Source organism: Oncorhynchus mykiss, chromosome 27 (assembly GCF_013265735.2).
Source record: "Oncorhynchus mykiss isolate Arlee chromosome 27, USDA_OmykA_1.1, whole genome shotgun sequence".
NCBI classification, from domain to species: domain Eukaryota; kingdom Metazoa; phylum Chordata; class Actinopteri; order Salmoniformes; family Salmonidae; genus Oncorhynchus; species Oncorhynchus mykiss.
In genome coordinates this window covers 35,233,869-35,259,031 of record NC_048591.1, presented here as the reverse complement: position 1 = coordinate 35,259,031, position 25,163 = coordinate 35,233,869, and the positions used below count along the sequence as shown (strand labels likewise).

General features: G+C 42.3%; 1 protein-coding gene across 9 annotated transcripts in view; it reads left to right on the top strand.

The window, feature by feature from the left end:
• The window catches only part of LOC110507210 (glutamate receptor 4), a 161,386-nt gene that overhangs the window by 71,586 nt on the left and 64,637 nt on the right, over positions 1-25,163 (top strand). For 8 of the 9 annotated variants that reach the window (XR_005040098.1, XM_036965801.1, XM_036965797.1 and 5 more), the window contains exons 8-11: positions 7,922-8,089; positions 8,161-8,265; positions 8,360-8,470; positions 24,891-25,097. Coding sequence is in view for 8 of the 9 variants with exons in the window: in XM_036965801.1 (XP_036821696.1) it covers positions 7,922-8,089; positions 8,161-8,265; positions 8,360-8,470; positions 24,891-25,097 (591 nt within the window). In the remaining variant the exon portion in view is untranslated. Of the gene's footprint in view, positions 1-7,921; positions 8,090-8,160; positions 8,266-8,359; positions 8,471-9,264; positions 10,154-24,890; positions 25,098-25,163 lie in introns of those variants that run through there. The other variant, XM_036965804.1, reaches the window with a different exon arrangement.

The window sequence follows — 25,163 nt, the reverse complement described above, 5'->3', positions numbered from 1 at the left end:
GTTCTTATGTTGTCTGCTTGACATGTTTTGTTTTGATAGGGAAGCTATATGGTAAAATATGCTATTTAGATTTTCACCTTCAAGTTTACATTACGTTTACACCTTCAATCTCTCTCTCTCCATATCTCCATGGTTGTCCATCTCAGCATTAAGTATTCATCCAGCACGCTTTGCACTAAGATGCACTAGCCCTGCCCTAGGATGACTAGCCCTGCCCTAGGATGACTAGCTCTGCCCTAGGATGACTAGCTCTGCCCTAGGATGACTAGCCCTGCCCTAGGATGACTAGCCCTGCCCTAGGATGACTAGCTCTTCCCTAGGATGACTAGCCCTGCCCTAGGATGACTAGCCCTGCCCTAGGATAACTAGCCCTGCCCTAGGATGACTAGCCCTGCCCTATGATGACTAGCTCTGTCCTAGGATGACTAGCCCTGCCCTAGGATGACTAGCCCTGCCCTAGGATGACTAGCTCTGCCCTATGATGACTAGCCCTGCCCTATGATGCCTAGCCCTGCCCTAGGATGCCTAGCCCTGCCCTAGGATGACTAGCTCTGCCCTATGATGACTAGCCCTAACCTAGGATGACTAGCTCTGCCCTATGATGACTAGCCCTAACCTAGGATGACTAGCTCTGCCCTATGATGACTAGCCCTAACCTAGGATGACTACCTCTGCCCTATGATGACTAGCCCTAGCCTTGCCCCAGGATGACTAGCTCTGCCCTATGATGACTAGCTCTGCCCTAGGATGACTAGCCCTGCCCCAGGATGACTAGCCCTGCCCTAGGATGACTAGCTCTGCCCTATGATGACTAGCTCTGCCCTAGGATGACTAGGTCAGTGCCGTTTTTAAAATTAGGGAGGATGTTTTTTTTCATGAGCATGGCCTTATTTCTGTTACAGCATATTGAATGACTGTCATTTATATTCCATTCACCCAGTTCAATGTAACATAGATAGGTTTAGGCTACTACATGATACTCAAAATTCCCCTATACCCACCATGAGGTTGCTGCAACCTAGCATATGAATGAAAGTTTACAACGTACAGTAAGTAGGTGAACACAGGTCGAGAGACACATTTGAGGTGACAGGCAGTGACACATGGACAGACAGTGACATTCAATACCGCCTTGCACACGCTTGCCTGCATCTAGCTGCTATAGGGTGTAATCATTAGACCAATGTAATGCCATTAGTAATACCAAAAGCTTACATTGACATGGAAGAGTTGCAGTGTTGTGTTGGAAAGTCATAGCCAGCTGGCTAACATAGCATCGCTCTGAGCAGAGTGTTTCAGTAGGCTAAACTAGCTAGCTGCCTTTGCTAGCTAAGTAAGTGAAACTGAAAGTGAGAAAAAAAAATGACAATATCTCTCTATTACTCTCTTGCTTTGTCATTTTGGAAGAAATTAATTTGTTCAAAACTGTTCAACTGTTGTCTTTCTCTCTCAACTACTCACCACATTTTAAACACTGCAGTGCTAGATAGCTGTAGCATATGCTTTCTGTACTATATTAATTCTCTGGTCCTTTGATTGGGTGGACAACATGTCAGTTCATGCTACAAGAGCTCTGATAGGCTGGAGCAGGGGCGTAGACAGATCTTTTTGGGGGGATAGGCCTAGAAAATTGTGGATATTCCTTTTTTCTACTTCATTTAATTTATTTTGCGACGTGTACCATATATTATTTCGTAATACAATCATTTTATACTAGGTCATAGCACTTGGAGCAACCTCGTTACATGTACAAATATTTACCTATCCCAGCATATTAAAATAAGACAGTCATTTTAGACCAGTTGCCAAATTGCCAACAACAAAAAAACTAATCTTCAGACGCACTTTAATCTCAATGGGCAAACAAGCCTATATTTGATGTTACAATTTATACCATGGCAGGTGGTAGTACTATGAAATGGTACCTTACCTTTAATAGACGTATCATAAGGCATGACCTACATCACAAGGTGCAGACGGCGAGGCTTTGAGTTGAATATGGTGATGATTTCATCACAATCCAATGTATCTGTTAGTTGACGCTCTAAAGACAGCAAACGGAAGTGGTTCAGCCGGGCGCTTGTCATTGATGTGCGAAGATGATTTTTTTATCCTAGTTGTTGTTGAGAAAAGTCTCTCCACACTGCATGATGTCATTGGAAGTGTGACAATGATCCTTAACAGAGAGTTTATATTAGGGAAAATATCATCAGGGCAACTGTCAAGTACACTCATTATGGAGGAGATGTCACTCTTTCCCATGATCATTTTGCAACTCTGCTGAATAAGAACAGTGAATTCAGCATCCTCAATTGACATTGCATAATGGTCGCATGTGGTCTTCAGCTGCTCTTTAAGGCCGCAGGTTTGGGATTCTTTGGAAAAGGAGGCTGCTGCTTGCATGATCCCGTATGTGTCTTCTTGAAATTCTGAGTTCAACACAGTAATCTGTCTGTCTAGAATATTGTTGCAAAGTTGCCTCAGGTCACTGTCACTCTTTATGCTGGATGTTTTCCAGTGAAGTTTTTTACAGGCAGTTTTCGTTGCCGTGATGTCTTCACATCCCAATTACTAATATCATGATTAATCGTTATCTCTTTAGTTAGCTTGAGAACTTTATCAAAGTCTCCCCTGAGTTCTCTGAATGTAGAAAAGCTGCTTTTGAGGATTTCAATTAAACCAATACCGTCCATCACAGATAATGTAGAGCTTTGTAATCCCTTCGTAGCAAAATCACTAGTGTCAAACAATTTACTAAATGGGACTAACAGGAATAAAAACGTATTGTTCTGGATTTGTTGTAAGAGGGCATCGGCTTCTAATTTGGTTTGTCCACAAGCCTCTGGAAACTCTGCAAGAACCTCTAAAATGACATCTAGCAGTAACAGCACTTTACTCACAGACACTGATTTTTAACTCCACCGTATATCCGTGGATCTTTCTAGCTCGATACATGGTCTATCGGGATGCAACTCTTTCTGTACTTCATGAATGGAGCATGTCTTTGGGATCCACTCATAAATGTGTGCAGCTGGTTTACTGTGTCAAAGAAAGTACTGACGTCCCGACACAGCTTGCTTAAACGTTTGCTTTAGTAGGGCATGTACCCCTCCTCTGTTCCCTGACATGACTGAAGCGCCATCGAAACAAAACCCACACAGAGTGGGATCCAACTCCAGGGGTTGCAACACAGACAAATCAGCGGTTTCCATAAACCCAACAGCTCTTTCTTTAATCATTTCAGCATGAATGTATCGGATGCACACAGCAAGAATTTCTAGTTTAGATTGATCTTTATATTCATCTGCTAGTGTGGCAGAATGAACTTCATTTTTTATTCTCCACAGTAACAATGATGCTGCAACTCGTTCTGAATTTCGGGGCTCAGAAGCGTGGCATTGCGAGGTAGCTCATTAAGCCTGTTTTGTATTTCTGAGTCATACTTTGACATGAAATTGAAGATTTCAAAAAAGTTACCTTTGTTGATTGCCTTTTCGGTTTCTCTATGCCCTCTGAGTGGAATATCCTGCTTTACACACATTAGGACCATATCTATGACCACTTTAACATGTGTACGGTTTCTTTCTATAAAATCCATGTTTGCATCACCATGTATCTGGTTCATCACAGTCCCACGACTTCTAGGCATTACCATGTATTTGGTTCAACACAATCCCACGACTTCTAGGCATCACCATGTATCTGGTTCAACACAGTCCCACGACTTCTAGGCATTACCATGTATTTGGTTCAACACAGTCCCACGACTTCTAGGCATCACCATGTATTTGGTTCAACACAGTCCCACGACTTCTAGGCATTACCATGTATCTGGTTCAACACAGTCCCACGACTTCTAGGCATCACCATGTATCTGGTTCAACACAGTCCCACGACTTCTAGGCATCACCATGTATTTGGTTCAACACAGTCCCACGACTTCTAGGCATCACCATGTATTTGGTTCAACACAGTCCCACGACTTCTAGGCATCACCATGTATTTGGTTCATCACAGTCCCACGACTTCTAGGCATCACCATGTATTTGGTTCAACACAGTCCCACGACTTCTAGGCATCACCATGTATTTGGTTCATCACAGTCCCACGACTTCTAGGCATCACCATGTATTTGGTTCAACACAGTCCCACGACTTCTAGGCATCACCATGTATCTGGTTCATCACAGTCCCACGAATTCTAGGCATCACCATGTATTTGGTTCATCACAGTCCCACAACTTCTAGGCATCACCATGTATTTGGTTCAACACAGTCCCACGACTTCTAGGCATCACCATGTATCTTGTTCAACACAGTCCCACGACTTCTAGGCATCACCATGTATCTGGTTCAACACAGTCCCACGACTTCTAGGCATCACCATGTATCTGGTTCAACACAGTCCCACGACTTCTAGGCATCACCATATATTTGGTTCAACACAGTCCCACGACTTCTAGGCATCACCATGTATCTGGTTCAACACAGTCCCACGACTTCTAGGCATCACCATGTATCTGGTTCAACACAGTCCCACGACTTCTAGGCATCACCATGTATTTGGTTCAACACAGTCCCACGACTTCTAGGCATCACCATATATTTGGTTCAACACAGTCCCACGACTTCTAGGCATCACCATGTATCTGGTTCAACACAGTCCCACGACTTCTAGGCATCACCATGTATTTGGTTCATCACAGTCCCACGACTTCTAGGCATCACCATGTATTTGGTTCATCACAGTCCCACGACTTCTAGGCATTACCATGTATTTGGTTCATCACAGTCCCACGACTTCTAGGCATCACCATGTATTTGGTTCAACACAGTCCCACGACTTCTAGGCATCACCATGTATCTGGTTCAACACAGTCCCACGACTTCTAGGCATCACCATGTATCTGGTTCAACACAGTCCCACGACTTCTAGGCATCACCATGTATCTGGTTCAACACAGTCCCACGACTTCTAGGCATCACCATGTATCTGGTTCAACACAGTCCCACGACTTCTAGGCATCACCATGTATTTGGTTCAACACAGTCCCACGACTTCTAGGCATTACCATGTATTTGGTTCAACACAGTCCCACGACTTCTAGGCATCACCATGTATTTGGTTCAACACAGTCCCACGACTTCTAGGCATCACCATGTATTTGGTTCATCACAGTCCCACGACTTCTAGGCATCACCATGTATCTGGTTCAACACAGTCCCACGACTTCTAGGCATCACCATGTATCTGGTTCAACACAGTCCCACGACTTCTAGGCATCACCATGTATTTGGTTCAACACATTCCCACGACTTCTAGGCATCACCATATATTTGGTTCAACACAGTCCCACGACTTCTAGGCATCACCATGTATCTGGTTCAACACAGTCCCACGACTTCTAGGCATCACCATGTATCTGGTTCAACACAGTCCCACGACTTCTAGGCATCACCATATATTTGGTTCAACACAGTCCCACGACTTCTAGGCATCACCATGTATTTGGTTCATCACAGTCCCACGACTTCTAGGCATCACCATGTATCTGGTTCAACACAGTCCCACGACTTCTAGGCATCACCATGTATTTGGTTCAACACAGTCCCACGACTTCTAGGCATCACCATATATTTGGTTCAACACAGTCCCACGACTTCTAGGCATCACCATGTATTTGGTTCAACACAGTCCCACGACTTCTAGGCATCACCATGTATTTGGTTCAACACAGTCCCACGACTTCTAGGCCCATGGGTCGCCTTGTAGGATTCACATTTTGCAAGGACATTAGAATGTAATTTGCTATTCCTGTGTTTGCAGCAAGCATTTGTTGTGAGTTTCCAGTTTTTAAATCCATCTCGTATAAATCTGAATTTGACATTTGCCCCAGGAAAGTGCCTACAAAACGTACAACCTTTTGCTTTACTATACTCAATCCACACGAACTGGTCATACCACCTTGAAGAGAAGCAGCGTGATTTGCCATTTATCATACTTGAAGGGGACTTTGCTAGCTTTGGTTGACAGGCTGGTTCATCAACGGCAGACACATCTGTCGGTGGACCTACTGCAGGGTCACCCCCGCCCGCAGTATCAAGAACGAGAGGAGACGGTGGGGTAGGCAAGTATGCCTGGCTCAATGTGGCATTGGCTGTTGTGATGGCAATTGCGATTGTTTCTATCCTGACCCCACCTGTTAATGTCTTATTCTGGAAGCTATCAGTAGATTGATTCTGGAACACACTCCTTTGCCTCAAAAACCTAGCGATCAACATTTGGTTTGCCAATGCTAGAACTACTAAATTACCTTGGCTGGTGAGTCAATTCCAGTAAACTAGCGTGGTAGAGCTTGCTAGCCTATGCACTACAAAGTTTAGCCACGTGACATTGCCAGGTTGTTGAGGGAAACCCCTGTATGATTTTTTTTAAATGTAACAAATAGTCGGAAGCCAACTTGATTGTCGCGGCACATTTCTTTGTTACATTATAATAAAATGACCCATAGAAAATACTTCTCACATGCGGTTCTTTTAAAAATGTAAAAAATATTACACAATTCACATTTTATCATTTCTGGGGCATTTTTGGGGTAGCCCTGAGATCAAACTAGGTAGGCCAAGGCTACGCCACTGGGCTGGAGGACGCCTCAGAGTTTTCTATTGAAGTCAATGTATCCAGAGGAGGACGGAAGCTAGCTGTCCTCCAGCTACACCATGGTGCTACCCTACAGACTGCTGTTGAGGCTACTGTAGACCTTCTTTGCAAAATAGTGTATTTTAATCAGTTATTTGGTGACGTGATTATATTTATTATAGTTTTATCTAAACATAACTTTTTAAATGTCTTGCAATTAAACATTTTGTGGAATTCACTGGAGTGAATGGTCCTCCCCTTCCTCCTCTGGGGAGCCTCCACTGGTGTAAGTGTAGTGAGATTTTGAGTTTGTCATTCTCAGTATTCTGTTTCTGGAATATGCTATGAAACCAAATGTCATATGCTGACATCAAACCATTATTGGAGACACCTTTCAAGACCAAAATAACAAACATTTCTCTGTCCAGTCAGCGGGATATAGATGTGTACTTCATTAGTGAATGACAAGGCCCTTTCCGTACAATTAAATGGGCAGCTTTATGTATCATCATCAATCACAATCAATTACAATGTTAGAACTAAGGACAGGTTGTGTTTTATTAATACCTGTCAAGGAGTATTAAGACTTTCAGGGTCACAGAAGAACAAGCATGTCAGTTCTCAAAGAAAGCCCTGAGAAAATATCAAGAGAAGATCGACAAAACGGCATGGTATATAACCACCCCAACACACAGAGTGAGAAAGGAAAGGAAGACATGTCAGAGTGACACTGACCTGATGTGAAGTGCGTCCCCTGAGTTTATCATCCCCTCATCCTTCCTCTCCTCCTCTTCTCTTCTCCTCCTCAGTTTGGTCTCTGTCATGATGTGAATGTTTCCTGCTGTGGCTTTGACTGCCTCTGTAGCAGTGTGTGTGCGCGCGTGTGTGTGTGTGTGTGTGTGTGTGTGTGTGTGTGTGTGTGTGTGTGTTGTGAGGTCTCCCTGCTGTGTGTGAATACCTCCATAGTGCTACGTGTCTTACCTGTTACAGAGCTGTCAGTCAGATAAGCCTCCTCCGAAGACCTCATCTCTCAAATCATGATCTTACTGGCGCAGATGGGTCTCATGGGGATCCATTCATTCACATAGATGGGACTTATTTTGTACATAACTAATCCAGTGTTTTGTCAAGAGAGGAACCCATAGCATGAAACAGGCATTTCCTGATTCCTAAAACAGGCTTCATCATGTCTGTTAAAGGCTCTACGCTGTTGATGTAAAATCATCTAATAAACTCTTTCTCCCTCCTCCTTTTCCTCCTCTTCCCTCTCCTCTCTCCCCAGTACACCTCGTCTCTGACGTATGACGGGGTGTTGGTGATGGCCGAGGCCTTCAGGAACCTGCGTCGTCAGAAGATAGACATCTCCCGTAGAGGAAATGCTGGAGACTGTCTGGCCAACCCAGCTGCTCCCTGGAACCAGGGCATAGACATGGAACGCACACTCAAACAGGTATTCTTTGGTCCTTTGTGTTCCTTATTGCTCTTTGTTCTGACCTGTGTTCTCTGTTGTCCTGTCTCCAGGTGCGTATCCAGGGTCTAACAGGTAACATACAGTTTGACCACTACGGCCGCAGAGTCAACTACACCATGGACATGTTTGAACTGAAGAGCAACGAACCACAACGGGTAGGAATAGACACACAGGCATGTCGGAGATATTATTTGGGCTTTATGAAAATGCAGTTTTGTCTAGTTTTCACCTCTCCCTTTCCTCTCTCAGATTGGCTACTGGAACGACATTGACAAACTGGTTCTGGTCCAGAATGAGGTGCTGTTGTCTAACGACAGCACAAACATTGAGAACAGGACAGTCGTTGTGACAACTATCATGGTAATGTACTCCTCTGCCTCCTCTCCTTTCCTCAATCACACAGAAGATGCAACAGTCTAAAACGGCTTCATAATTTATTTTTTTTAGGCAAGTCATCAACTCCTGTCCATCTGTACTGATATTAAATAACTTGAAAGGTGGAAAGTCAATGTTCTGTAAGAATCGACTACGCTGTTTTCTCAAATCAGTACAGATGACGGAGAGGAGGATCTGTTGTGCTGTTGAGATGCACCCACATTGAATTAGAGAGCAGAGGGCCCACAGGGCCTCTTGTGGTCTGAGCTGGTAGTGACACCAGTGTGTATCTCAGTGTCCCTAAGGGTATTGTAGCAGCACCAGGTCATAGTGAGGGAGGAGAGAGTAGGGGACTGTAAGAGAGGAATCAGACTTGTCACTGGCAGGTTGTCTTTATATTGATTTGTTTTTCGTTGACGTCATCTGTCAAGTGTGAAAGAGACAGGAGTTTTAGTCCTTTTACCTTTTACCATGTCTGTCCCCCTTCTCTCTATGGACGTCACTCTCTCCCTCTTTCTCTCTCTCCCTCCCTCCCCTTCTACCGCTTTCTCTCTCTCCCTCTCTCCCCTTCTACCGCTTTCTCTCTCCCTCCCTCCCCTTCTACCTCTTTCTCTCTCTCCCTCCCTCCCCTTCTACCTCTTTATCTCTCTTCCTCCCACTCCCTCTTTCTTTCTTTCCCTCCTTCCCTCCCCCTCTCCCTCCTTCTCTCTCTGGATGATCTATGCCCCTGTCAGATGGCCATGGCTAATGTTACCTCAGCCACCTCCTCCTCTTTACAGCCACTGACGAGGAAGCCTCTGCTACGACACTGAAGACTTACAGTACAGACAGAAACACTGACAGACGGGAGATGGACTCACAGAAGGACTCACACTGACAGACAGAGCCACTGAGACTCTAGGTCTCTATCGCTCTGTAATTATATAGCAGCGGCATTGAGAGAAGAGGAATCACACAGATGAAGATACCTATCTATCTATCCATCTGTCTGTAATTCTGCTTTGTCATGACTTGACTTTTTCTTCTCTGTGAACTGGGGGAACTGTAGACAAAAAAAAAAGTTTTAATATTTTTGGGATTATCGTTTTGGATGTTCAGGGAATTAGAATGGAATTGTGTCCCAAAATGCTGAGAAAAAGACTCCCACAGATCAGACAGCGGCCAGTCGTACAGAATCACACACAGATCAGACAGCGGCCAGTCATACAGAAACACACACAAATCAGACAGACGGCCAGTCGTATAGAAACACACCCACACAGAGTGCATATATACTGTCACACACACATTCACACACTGCGTACTGTCTCACAGATGCATACACAAACACACCCCCAACACACTGACATAATCACAGTCTCAAACAAACACACCCTGACAGTCACAAAAACACAATCTCAAAGTGTGGCTGTATTTAATATTCCTTCACCATGACATGACATCACATGTCCTCACGCCCCCTGCAGATAGCAGCTTTAGTCATTCTGTTTCTATGGTGTTCTCTGAAGACTGCATCAGAGACTGTGCATTGACACAGCGAGAGGCTGCTGTTACTTCATGGTCTCCCATCCATCTACATTGTTCTATTCTACAGTGGCTTGCGAAAGTATTCACCCCCTTGGCATTTTTCCTATTTTTTTGCCTGACAACCTGGAATTAAAAAATATATTTTAGGGGGTTGTATCATTTGATTTACACAACATGCCTACAACTTTGAAGATGCAAAATATTTTGGATTGTGAAATAAATAAGAAATAAGACAAAAAAAAACAGAAAACTTGAGCGTGCATAACTATTCACCCCCCCAAAGTCAATACTTTGTAGAGCCACCTTTTGCAGCAATTACAGCTGCAAGTCTCTTGGGGTATGTCTCTATAAGCTTGGCACATCTAGCCACTGGGATTTTTGCCCATTCTTCAAGGCAAAACTGCTCCAGCTCCTTCAAGTTGGATGGGTTCCGCTGGTGTACAACAATCTTTAAGTCATACCACAGATTAGCGTCCCACCTGGCCAAAAGCCAGGGAAAATGCAGAGCGCCAAATTCAAATAAATTACTTTAAAATTCAAACTTTCATTAAATCACACATGCAAGATAGCAAATTAAAGCTACACTTGTTGTGAATCCAGCCAACATATCAGATTCCAAAAAGGCTTTTCGGCGAAAGCAAACGATGCTATTATCTGAGGATAGCACCTCCGTAAACAAAGAGAGAAACCATATTTTAACCCTGCAGGCGCGACACAAAACGCAGAAATAACAATATAATTCATGCCTTACCTTTGACAAATTTCTTTTTTTGGCACTCCAATATGTCCCATAAACATCACAAATAGTCCTTTTGTTCGATTAAGTCTGTCAATATATATCCAAAATGTCCATTTATTTGGCGCGTTTGATCCAGAAAAACACCGGTTCCAACTTGCGCAACGTGACTACAAAATATCTCAAAAGTTACCTGTAAACTTTGCCAAAACATTTCAAACTACTTTTGTAATACAACTTTACGTATTTTTTTAACGTAAATAATTGATCAAATTGAAGACGGGATGATCTGTGGAGGAGGAAAACAAACTGTAGCAAGCTTTCTGGTCACGCGCCTCAGGGTTTCGCCTGCTAAATAAGTTATGTTATACTCACAGACATGATTCAAACAGTTTTAGAAACTTCAGAGTGTTCTATCCAGATCTACTAATGATATGCATATCTTATCTTCTGGGGATGAGTAGCAGGCAGTTGAATTTGGGCATGCATTTCATCCAGACGTGAAAATACTGCCCCCTGTCACCAAGAAGTTAAATAACTTGAGTGTTGCTTTAGCAAAATGCTTAGGGTCATTGTCCTGCTGGAAGGTGAACCACCGTTCCAGTCTCAGGTTTCCCTCAAGAATTTCCCTGTATTTAGTGCCATCCATCATTCCTTCAATTCTGACCAGTTTCCCAGTCCCTGCCGATGAAAAACATCCCCACAGCATGATGCTGCCACAACCACGCTTCATGGTGGGGATGTTGTTCTCGGGGTGATGAGAGGTGTTGTGTTTGCGCCAGACATAGTGTTTTGCTTGATGGCCAAAGAGCTCAATACTAGTCTCATATGACCAGAGTACCATCTTTCATAAGTTTGAGGAGTCTCCCAAGTGCCTTTTGGCGAATACCAAACGTGTTAGCTTATTATTTTCTTCAAGTAATGTGTTTTTTCTGGCCACTCTTCCATAAAGCCCAGCTCTGTGGAGTGTACGGCTTAAAGTGGTCCTATGGACAGATACTCCAATCTCCACTGTGGAGCTTTCCAGCTCCTTCAGGGTTTCTTTGGTAACTTTGTTGCCTCTAATTAATGCCCTCCTTGCCTGGGCCGTGAGTTTTTGTGGGCGGCCCTCTCTTGGCAGGTTTGTTTTCTTTCCGTTTTTTAATAATGGATTTAACTTCTTGGTGCATCCATCCCGTTACCGGGATCATTTTCAGCAATATCTGCTGAATTGCAGAGCGCAAAATTCAAATTCAATTACAAAAAATATTTAATTTTCATGAAATCACAAGTGCAATATAGCAAAACACAGCTTAGCTTGTTGTTAATCCACATGGCGTGTCACATTTCAATAAAGCTTTTCGGCGAAAGCATACCAAGCGTTAACCTTTCTGATCTCCCTATCCCGGATCCGGGATCGTGAATACAGACTCAAGCTCATTACCATAACGCAACGTTAACTATTCATGAAAATCGGAAATGAAATGAAATAAATATGCTAGCTCTCAAGCTTAGCCTTTTGTTAACAACACTGTCATCTCAGATTTTCAAAATATGCTTCTCAACCAATGCAAAACAAGCATTTGTGTAACAGTATTGATGGCTAACGTAGCATTTAGCGTAGCATTTAGCATTAGCATTCAGCTGGCAACATTTACACAAAAAAACAGAAAAGCATTCAAATAAAATCATTTACCTTTGAAGAACTTCAGATGTTTTCAATGAGGAGACTCTCAGATAGCAAATGTTCAGTTTTTCCTGAAAGATTATTTGTTTAGGACAAATCGCTCCGTTTTCTGCGTCACGTTTAGCTATGAAAAAACCCCTGTATCCAGGATTGTGTAAATCTATCAGCAAGCTCATTAGCATAACGCAACGTTAACTATTCATGAAAATCGCAAATGAAATGAAATAAATATGCCATCTCTCAAGCTTAGCATTTTGTAAACAACACTGTCATCTCAGATTTTCAAAATATGCTTCTCAACCATAGGAAAACAATCATTTGTGTAAAAGTAGCTAGCTAGCGTAGCATTTAGCGTTAGCATTTAGCGTTGGCATTAGCGTTAGCATCCAGCACGCAACATTTCAACAAAAACATAAAAGCCTTCAAATAAAATAATTTACCTTTGAAGAACTTCAGATGTTTTCAATGAGGAGACTCTCAGTTAGATAGCAGATGCTCAGTTTTTCCAAAAAGATTCTTTGTGTATTAGAAATAGCTCCGTTTTGTACATCACATTTGGCTACCAAAAAAACCCGAAAATTCAGTCCTCAAAACGCGAACTTTTTTCCAAATTAACTCCATAATATCGACTGAAAACATGGCAAACGTTGTTTAGAATCAATCCTCAAGGTGTTTTTCACATATCTCTTCGATGATATATCGTTCGTGGAAGTGTGCTTTCTCTCCTGAATCCCAGGAGAAAATGCCCGCACCTGAAGATTACGCACAAATTTAGACAAAGGACACCGGGCGGACCCCTGGAAAATGTAGTCTCTTATGGCCAATCTTCCAATGATATGCCTACAAATACGTCACAATGCTGCCGAAATCTTGGGGAAACGGCAGAAGGTCTAAGCTTATTCCTGTCGCATTCACAGCCATATAAGGAGACATTAGAAAACAGAGCTTCAGAAATTCTGCTCATTTCCTGTTTGATGTATCATCTTGGTTTCGCCTGTAGAATGAGTTCTGGGGCACTTACAGACAAAATCTTTGCAGATTCTGAAACTCTTTCCAAAACTGTCAAGAACATGCATAGTCGAGCATCTTTTCGTGACAAAATATCGCGCTTAAAACGGGAACGTTTTTTATCCAAAAATGAAATAGCGCCCCTAGAGATCCCGTGATATGCAGCTGTTCAGGGAAGCTAGAAACCATTATACACAGGCAGTTAGAAAAGCCAAGGCTAGCTTTTTCAAGCAGAAATTTGCTTCTTGCAACACTAACTCAAAAAAGTTCTGGGACACTGTAAAGTCCATGGAGATTAAGAACACCTCCTCCCAGCTGCCCACTGCACTGAAGATAGGAAACACTGTCACCACTGATAAATCCACCATAATTGAAAATTTTAATAAGCATTTTTCTACTGCTGGCCATGCTTTCCACCTGGCTACTCCTACCCCTGTCAACAGCACTGCACCCCCAACAGCAACTCGCCCAAGCCTTCCCCATTTCTCCTTCTCCCAAATCCATTCAGCTGATGTTCTGAAAGAGCTGCAAAATCTGGACCCCTACAAATCAGCCGGGCTAGACAATCTGGACCCTTTCTTTCTAAAATTATCTGCCGAAATTGTTGCCACCCCTATTACTAGCCTGTTCAACCTCTCTTTCGTGTCGTCTGAGATTCCCAAAGATTGGAAAGCAGCTGCGGTCATCCCCCTCTTCAAAGGGGGGGACACTCTTGACCCAAACTGCTACAGACCTATATCTATCCTACCATGCCTTTCTAAGGTCTTCGAAAGCCAAGTCAACAAACAGATTACCGACCATTTTGAATCTCACCATACCTTCTCTGCTATGCAATCTGGTTTCAGAGCTGGTCATGGGTGCACCTCAGCCACGCTCAAGGTCCTAAACGATATCTTAACCGCCATCGATAAGAAACATTACTGTGCAGCCGTATTCATTGATCTGGCCAAGGCTTTCGACTCTGTCAATCACCACATCCTCATCGGCAGACTCAACAGCCTTGGTTTCTCAAATGATTGCCTCGCCTGGTTCACCAACTACTTCTCTGATAGAGTTCAGTGTGTCAAATCGGAGGGTCTGTTGTCCGGACCTCTGGCAGTCTCTATGGGGGTGCCACAGGGTTCAATTCTTGGACCGACTCTCTTCTCTGTATACATCAATGAGGTCGCTCTTGCTGCTGGTGAGTCTCTGATCCACCTCTACGCAGACGACACCATTCTGTATACTTCCGGCCCTTCTTTGGACACTGTGTTAACAACCCTCCAGGCAAGCTTCAATGCCATACAACTCTCCTTCCGTGGCCTCCAATTGCTCTTAAATACAAGTAAAACTAAATGCATGCTCTTCAACCGATCGCTACCTGCACCTACCCGCCTGTCCAACATCACTACTCTGGACGGCTCTGACTTAGAATACGTGGACAACTACAAATACTTAGGTGTCTGGTTAGACTGTAAACTCTCCTTCCAGACCCATATCAAACATCTCCAATCCAAAGTTAAATCTAGAATTGGCTTCCTATTTCGCAACAAAGCATCCTTCACTCATGCTGCCAAACATACCCTTGTAAAACTGACCATCCTACCAATCCTCGACTTTGGCGATGTCATTTACAAAATAGCCTCCAATACCCTACTCAACAAATTGGATGCAGTCTATCACAGTGCAATCCGTTTTGTCACCAAAGCCCCATATACTACCCACCATTGCGACCTGTACGCTCTCGTTGGCTGGCCCTCGCTTCATACTCGTCGCCAAACCCACTGGCTCCATGTCATCTACAAGACCCTGCTAGGTAAAGTCCCCCCTTATCTCAGCTCGCTGGTCACCATAGCATCTCCCACCTGTAGCACACGCTCCAGCAGGTATATCTCTCTAGTCACCCCCAAAACCAATTCTTTCTTTGGCCGCCTCTCTTTCCAGTTCTCTGCTGCCAATGACTGGAACGAACTACAAAAATCTCTGAAACTGGAAACACTTATCTCCCTCACTAGCTTTAAGCACGAACTGTCAGAGCAGCTCACAGATTACTGCACCTGTACATAGCCCACCTATAATTTAGCCCTATCAACTACCTCTTTCCCAACTGTATTTAATTTATTTATTTATTTTGCTCCTTTGCACCCCATTATTTTTATTTCTACTTTGCACATTCTTCCATTGCAAAACTACCATTCCAGTGTTTTACTTGCTATATTGTATTTACCTTGCCACCAAGGCCTTTTTTGCCTTTACCTCCCTTCTCACCTCATTTGCTCACATTGTATATAGACTTGTTTATACTTTATTATTGACTGTATGTTTGTTTTACTCCATGTGTGACTCTGTGTTGTTGTATCTGTCGAACTGCTTTGCTTTATCTTGGCCAGGTCGCAATTGTAAATGAGAACTTGTTCTCAACTTGCCTACCTGGTTAAATAAAGGTAAAATAAAAAATAAAAAAATAATAAAAGATGCAACTGGTTAATGTAAGAACATCTCTCTCAGTAGACAAAATATTACAACCAGCTAGCAGCCAAGTAGATTGGTCACGAAAATCATAAAAGCAATAAATTAAATCGCTTACCTTTGATGATCTTCGGATATTTGCACTCACGAGATTCCCAGTTACACAATAAAATGTTCATTTTGTTCCATAAAGATTATTTTTATATCCAAAATACCTCCATTTGTTTGGCGCATTATGTTCAGAAATCTACAGGCTCGAGCGGTCACGACATCGCAGACGAAAATTCCGAATAGTATCCGAAATGGTCGTAGAAACATGTCAAATGTTTTTTATAATCAATCCTCAGGTTGTTTTTACAATATATAATTGATAATATGTCAACCGGAATGTAGCTTCTTCCATAGGAGAGAGAAAATGGCTGTTGCGCATTAAAAACTCTGCTGGCACCCAGCCATCCACTGACGCGATTGGTTCTTTCTCGCTCATTTTTCAAAATAAAAGCCTGAAACTATGTCTAAAGACTGTTCACACCTTGGGGAAGCCATAGGAAAAAGGAATCTGGTTGATATTCCTTTAAATGGAGGCAAGGCATCCAATGAAACAGAGAGCTTTCAGGAAAAACAGCACTTCCTTGTTAGATTTTCCTCAGGTTTTCGCCTGCAATATCAGTTCTGTTATACTCACAGACAATATTTTGACAGTTTTGGAAACTTTAGAGTGTTTTCTATCCTAATGTCACGTTCTGACCTTTGTTTCCTTTGTTTTGTCATTATTTAGTATGGTCAGGGCGTGAGTTGGGGTGGGCAGTCTGTTTGTTTTTCTATGATTTTGGGGATTTCTATGTTTCGGCCTAGTATGGTTCTCAATCAGAGGCAGGTGTCATTAGTTGTCTCTGATTGAGAATCATACTTAGGTAGCCTGGGTTTCACTGTTTGTTTGTGGGTGATTGTCTATGTTAGTTGCTTGTGTCAGCACAGTTCTTATGATAGCTTCACGGTCGTTATTGGTTTATTGTTTTTGTACAGTTTGCTTCGTGTTTTGTCATCTATTAAATGATGCATTCACACCACACTGCGCTTTGGTCCGCTTCTTACGACGATCGTGTTTTGAAATCGTTAGAGAGTTTTCTATCCTAATCTGACAATTATATGCATATTCTAGTTTCTGGGCCTGGGAAATAGGCAGTTTCAAATGGGTACGTTTTTTTAGCCAAAAATGAAAATACTGCCTCCTACACTCAAGAAGTTAATGGTGCTCCGTGGGATGTTCAAAGCTTCTGACATTTTTTTATAACCCAACCCTGATCTGTACTTCTACACAACTTTGTCCCTGACCTGTTTGTAGAGCTACCTGGTCTTCATGGTGCCGCTTGCTTGGTGGTGCCCCTTGCTTAGTGGTGTTGCAGACTCTGGGGCCTCTCAGAACAGGTGCATATATACACTGAGATCATGTGACAGATCATGTGACACTTAGATTGCACACAGGTGGACTTTATTTAACTAACTATGTAACTTCTGAAGGTAATTGGTTGCACCAGATCTTATTTAGGGGCTTCATATTAAAGGGGGTGAATAGATATGCACGCACCACTTTTGCATTTCTTATTTTTGTAGAATCTTTTGAAACAATTTTCAATTTCACTTCACCAAGTTGGAGTATTTTGTGCATGTCCATTACATGAAATCCAAATAAAAATCCATTTAAATTACAGGTTGTAATGCATCAAAATAGGAAAAACGCCAAGTGGGATGAATACTTTTGCAAGGAACTGTAGATGCATCTGCAGCTAGTCTGTTGTCCCTGATGTTGAAGTTTCAGGAACTCTGGTGAACGTATTATGTTGTACTGGATATTGTATTGGCTGGCTGCATAATTAAGCTCAGGGTTGCGCTCAGTTCCATTTTTTATTCTGGCCAATTCATAAAGTAAATCATATTCCAATTCTACATTTTTATAATTGAAAATTATTGAAATTGGAATTTCAGTGTACCTCCTGAATTTAAATGGAATTGGCCCCAACCCTGATTAGGAGCTCTCTATCTTTCTTGTTTCTCTGCTGATGTTCCACTGTTTCATGTCTTATCTACCTGAACCCTTCACCACTAAAGCTTCTCTTCTCTCTCTTTTTCTCTCTCTTTTTCTCTCTCTTTTTCTCTCTCTTTTTCTCTCTTTTTCTCTCTCTTTTTCTCTCTCTTTTTCTCTCTCTTTTTCTCTCTCTCTCTCTCTCTCTCTCTCTCTCTGTCTCTCTCAGCCCTGTCGTTCCTCTCTCTCTCTTCTCCCCATAAAACTAACCTCTCTCTTGCCATCTCTACACTCTCTCAGCCCTATCGTTCCTCTCTCTCTCTTCTCCCCATAAAACCACCCTCTCTCTTGCCATCTCTACACTCTCTCAGCCCTGTCATTCCTCCCTCCTTTCCTCTCTCCCTCTTCCCACATCCTCATGTAAGACATCTGACAAGGTGTTCAGCATCAGAGAAAAACTTCACTTGCCCAATATCCCTCCATGCACCTGCACCGCGACTAAACACACCGCAATAACACACACACAAACACACTGTGACAAAAGAGTCTGCGACAAACTGATAACAAAACTATAAGGGGTTTAAACATGAAATAATCCACTGTTGGCAAAACCCCAAGCGGTTTGTGTGTTTGTGTGTGTGTATACTATCACTGCTAAACACTCTACAAAGTCACCTATTCTGATGTCAAACTGTTGCCCTTTTAATATGCTAATATTTTCAGAAAAGTGAGGCAGGGTTAAGAAGAGACTTATCCAAAGTCATAAGTAGACCAAAATCAAGCTGAGCCCATGTTCTATCTACACCATCTGTTCTCTAGATCCTCATATACAGTACAGTACAGTACAGTACGTCAGAATTCAATTTTAAGATCGGCATCTAATACCATCTAATAAAATGGAATAACATGTTCACAACAGATGGCGTGGAATATGAACTCATCTCGGGTTTAGATTGTTGATGAGATATTATTTTGGTGTTGTCTATGCCGTTAAGACCTACAGTTGAAGTCGGAATTTACATACACCAAATATATTTAAACTCAGTTTTTCACAATTCCTGACATTTAATTAATCTGAGTAAAAATTCCCAGTCTTAGGTCAGTTAGGATCACCACTTTATTTTAAGAATGTGAAATGTCAGAATAATAGTAGAGAGAATGATTTATTTCAGGGGTTTTTTCCCATCAAATTCCCAGTGGGTCAGAAGTTTACACACACTCAATTAGTATTTGGTAGCAATGCCTTTAAATTGATTAACTTGGGTCAAACATTTCAGGTAGCTTTCCACAAGCTTCCCACAATAATTTGGGTGAATGTTGGCCCAGTCCTCCTGACAGAGCTGGTGTAACTGAGTCAGGTTTGTAGGCCTCTTTGCTCGCACACACTTTTTCAGTTCTGCTCACAAATTCTCTAAAGGATTGAGGTCAGGGCTTTGTGATGGCCATTCCAATACCTTGACTTTGTTGTCCTTAAGCCATTTTGCCACAACTTTGGAAGTATGCTTGGAGTCATTGTCCATTTGGAAGACCCATTTGCAACCAAGCTTTAACTTCCTGACCAATGTCTTGAGATGTTGCTTCAATATATCCACAAAATATTCCTTCTCATGATGCCATCTATTTTGTGAAGTGCACCAGTCCCTCCTGCGGCAAAGCACCCACAGGACATGAAGCTGCCACCTCCGTGCTTCACGGTTGGGATGTGGTTCTTCGGCTTGCAAGCCTCCACCTTTTTCCTCCAAACATTTCAATGGTCATTATGGCCAAACAGTTCTATTTTTGTTTCATCAGACCAGAGGACATTTCTCCAAAAAGTAAAAAGTACGATCTTTGACCCCATGTGCAGTTGCAAGCCGTGGTCTGGCTTTTTTTATGGCGGTTTTGGAGTGGCTTCTTCTTTGCTAAGCAGCTTTTCAGGTTATGTCGATATAGGACTCGTTTTACTGTGGATATAAATACTTTTGAACCTGTTTCCTCCAGCATCTTCACAAGGTCCTTTGCTGTTGTTCTGGGATTGATTTGCACTTCTCGCACCAAAGTACGTTAATCTCTAGGAGACAGAACGCGTCTCCTTCCTGAGAGTTATGACGGCTGTGTGGTCCCATGGTGTTTATACTTGTGTACAATTGTTTGTACAGATGAACGTGGTACCTTCAGGCATTTGGAAATTGCTCCCAAGGATGAAGCAGACTTGTGGAGGTCTACAAATTTTTTTCTGAGGTCTTGGCTAATTTCTTTTGATTTTCCCATGATGTCAAGCAAAGCGGCACTGGGTTTGAAGGTAGACCTTGAAATACATCCACAGGTTCACCTCCAATTGACTCAAATTATGTCAATTAGCCCATCAGAAGCTTCTAAAGCCATTACATCATTTTTTGGAATTTTCCAAGCTGTTTAAAAGCACAGTCAACTTAATGTATGTAAACTTCTGACACACTGGAATGGTGATACAGTGAATTATAAGTGAAATAATCTGTCTGTATACAATTGTTGGAAAAATTACTTGTGTCATGCACAAAGTAGATGTCCTAACCGACCCGCCAAAACTATAGTTTGTTAACAAGAAATTTGTGGAATGGGTTGAAAAATGAGTTTTAATAACTCCAACCTAAGTGTATGTAAACTTCCGACTTCCAACTGTAAGTCTGACGGTTGGAGCAGCACTGCTATGTTTGGGAGAATCTCTGATTGAGTTCGTGACTTCATTAAGAGTGATTCATGTTGAGTTATTGGAGAGAGAGAGAGATCTCAGGGGGCTGCTGATGTGTGTATGATAACGAGGTTTAGAAAAAGACATCTGCTTTGATGCTTGGACAACATGTACATGTGACAAGATTCTGCTTTAAGATAATGGAAATTCTATTGATATTTAGATACTTGATTAATGCAAGTATATTCCTGTAAGGCTTGAGTAAAGGCTTGAGTAAATGTGAGTAAATCTGTGAGTAAATCTGATATTCACACAACTCTCCCATTTACATTGAGTTACAGTATACACACCTCAAGTTAGGACATAGTCCAATATGCCATAAGAGTTGCTTCTTTTATAATATCATTCTAGACCAATGGTATGTGACAGATACTACTACTGTAATATTATTAAAGATATGGCATGTACATTAACTGATACAACGTCAACATGTGACTGATACAATGTCAACGTGTGACTGATACAATGTCAACGTGTAACTGATACAACGTCAACGTGTGACTGATACAACGTCAACGTGTAACTGATACAACGTCAACATGTAACTGATACAACGTCAACGTGTGACTGATACAACGTCAACGTGTGACTGATACAGCGTCAACATGTGACTGATACAACGTCAAAGTGTGACTGATACAACGTCAACGTGTGACTGATACAACGTCAACATGTGACTGATACAACGTCAACATGTAACTGATACAACGTCAACATGTGACTGATACAGCGTCAACATGTAACTGATACAGCGTCAACGTGTAACTGATACAACGTCAACATGTGACTGATACAGCGTCAACATGTGACTGATACAGCGTCAACATGTGACTGATACAACGTCAACATGTAACTGATACAACGTCAACATGTGACTGATACAACGTCAACATGTGACTGATACAACGTCAACATGTGACTGATACAACGTCAACATGTGACTGATACAGCGTCAACATGTGACTGATACAACGTCAACATGTGACTGATACAGCGTCAACATGTAACTGATACAGCGTCAACGTGTAACTGATACAACGTCAACATGTGACTGATACAGCGTCAACATGTAACTGATACAGCGTCAACGTGTAACTGATACAACGTCAACATGTGACTGATACAGCGTCAACATGTGACTGATACAACGTCAACATGTGACTGATACAACGTCAACATGTGACTGATACAACGTCAACATGTGACTGATACAACGTCAACATGTGACTGATACAACGTCAACATGTGACTGATACAACGTCAACATGTGACTGATACAACGTCAACATGTGACTGATACAGCGTCAACATGTAACTGATACAGCGTCAACGTGTAACTGATACAACGTCAACATGTGACTGATACAACGTCAACATGTGACTGATACAGCGTCAACATGTAACTGATACAGCGTCAACGTGTAACTGATACAACGGCAACATGTAACTGATACAGCGTCAACATGTAACTGATACAACGTCAACATGTGACTGATACAGCGTCAACATGTGACTGATACAACGTCAACATGTGACTGATACAACGTCAACATGTGACTGATACAACGTCAACATGTGACTGATACAACGTCAACATGTGACTGATACAACGTCAACATGTGACTGATACAACGGCAACATGTAACTGATACAGCGTCAACGTGTAACTGATACAACGTCAACGAACCTCTAAAGATGTTATGCATTTGTTTTTCCCCCTTTTTAATTTTGCAATAATGTAATGTTTCATTTAATGTGACCTATTTACCTGTATGCTTTATTCTCGCAGGTCCCATGGTGAGCCGGGGATGGAGTCTCTTGAAATGTATCCATTTCATTTGTAAATTAACGTCATAAATGAAAACGTGTACATGGATTTGATTTTAAATGTAAATCATATAGTGTTTATACAGCTATTTCAATTCATTTGATATATGTATAAACCATTTTGAAAGCCTATGCGTGAATACTATATTAGCTTCCTTTCACATTCCATACCTTCATTCATTTGACTCTGGAAGTTTAATCTGCTACATCAGAGGATTGTTCTGTAGACTAAAGGGGGGGTCCTCAGGATGTTTACGACCTGGGTGTCTCTCTGGAACCACAAGCTCCTGATGGATGAGTGTGTTAGTCAGGGTCTGTGCGTGCGTGCGTATGTGCGTGTGTGTGTGTCTTTGCTTGCGTGTTTGTGTTTTCCTACTGCTAATTTCTCCTGTTTGAGGTATAAAGGTTCTCTCCAGACAGAGAATGCACCTTTCCTGTGTATCTACCTCTAGACCCGCTCCCTCTCTGCTCTATAGCTGGTTACCTCTCTCTTCTAATTTTCTGTTGTTCATTTGTTATTTTTAAGATACATCATCTGTGTGGAGTCAACCAGGGAACATAAACTTGGCACCAATCACAGACCATGAGGATATACAGTACCTTGCAAAAGTCTTCACCCCCCTTGGCATTTTTCCTATTTTGTTGCATTACAACCTGTCATTTAAATGGATTTTTATTTGGATTTCATGTAATAGACAAACACAAAATAGTCCAAATTTAGTTTAAAAATTCAACAACAAAAAAAACTGAAAAGTGGTGAGTGCACATGTATTCACCCCCTTTGCTATGAAGCCCTTAAATAAAATGTGGTGCAACCAATTACCTTCAGAACTCACATAATTAGTTGAATAAAGTTCACCTGTGTGCAATCTAAGTGTCACATGATTTGTCACATGATCTCCATATATATATACACCTGTTCTGAAAGGCCCCAGAGTCTGCAACACCACTAAGCAAGGGGCACCATCAAGCAAGCGGCACCATGAAGACCAGGTAGCTCTACAAACAGGTCAGGGACAAAGTTGTGGAGAAGTACAGATCAGGGTTGGGTTATAGAAAAATATCAGATACATTGAACAACCCAACGGAGCACAATTAAATCCATTATTAAACAATGGAAGGAATATGGCACCACAACAAACCTGCCAAAAGAGGGACGCCCACCAAAACTCACGGACCAGGCAGGAGGGTATTGATCAGAGAGGCAACAAAGAGACCGAAGATAACCCTGATAGAGCTGCAAAGCTCCACAGCAGAGATTGGAGTATCTGTCCATAGGACCACTTTAAGCTGTACACTCCACAGAGCTGGGGTTTACGGAAGAGTGGCCAGAAAAAAAGCCATTGCTTAAAGAAAAAAATAAGCAAACATGTTTTGTGTTCGCCAAAAGAAATGTGGTAGACTCCCCAAACATATGGAAGAAGGTACTCTGGTCAGATGAGACTAAAATTGAGCTTTTTGGCCATCAAGGAAAACACTGGCGTAAACCCAACACGTCTCATCACCCCAAGAACACCATCCCCACGGGGAAGCGTGGTGGTGGCAGAATCATGCTGTGGGGATGTTTTTCATCAGCAGGGACTGGGAAACTGGTCAGAATTGAAGGAATGATGGGTGGCGCTAAAAACAGGAATATTCTTGAGGGAAACCTGTTTCAGTCTTCCAGAGATTTGAGACTGGGACGGAGGTTCACCTTCCTGCAGGGCAATGACCCTAAGCATACCGCTAAAGCAAAACTCAAGTGGTTTAAGGGGAAACATGTAAATGTCTTGGAATGGCCTAGTCAAAGCCCAGACCTCAATCCAATGGAGAATCTGTGGTATGACTTAAAGCTTGCTGTACCCTAGCAGAACGCATCCAACTTGAAGTAGCTGGAGCAGTTTTGCCATAATGAATGGGCAAAAATGTAGTGGCTAGATGTGCCAAGCTTACAGAGACATACCCAAAGAGACTTGCAGCTGTAATTGCTGCAAAAGGTGGCTCTAGAAAGTATTGACTTTGGGGGGTGAATAGTTATGCACGCTCAAGTTTTCTGTTTTTTTCTTATTTCTTGTTTGTTTCACAATAAAAAATATTTAGCATCATCAAAGTGGTAGGCATGTTGTGTTAATCAAATGAGACAAACCCCCTAAAAATCAGTTTTAATTCCAGGTTGTCAGGCAACAAAATAGGAAAAATGCCAAGGTGGTGAATAATTTTGCAAGCCACTGCAACACACTGCTCATCACACAGTGGCCTTTTAAAATGTTATTTGGTTGCCATAAAATGTCTCTCCTGTCTCCATCAATGCAATCCTGTCATCCAGTGGAGGCTTTGGGTCTGGCTGCATGCCATTCCAAAAAGCTCCTCCCACTCCAGAAGTCCCTGATTTGTTGGTCAGTGGTCAATGTGAGTTGATTGGTCAGTTTGACCTCCCCGCAGCCCCCTCTCTGTCTCTGATTGGTGTGTTTGTGGGTGTAGGAGGGTCCTTATGTGATGCTGAAGAAGAACTGGGAGATGTTTGAGGGGAATGACCAGTTTGAGGGCTACTGCGTGGACTTGGCCTCAGAGATCGCCAAACACATCGGCATCAAGTACAAGATCGCCATCGTCCCTGACGGCAAGTACGGAGCCAGAGACCCCGAGACCAAGATCTGGAATGGCATGGTGGGAGAACTGGTCTATGGGGTAAGGATGGAGAGAGGATGGGAAGGAGTGATGTTTGGAAATTGTTACTTTTAGTTCCTTTCATCT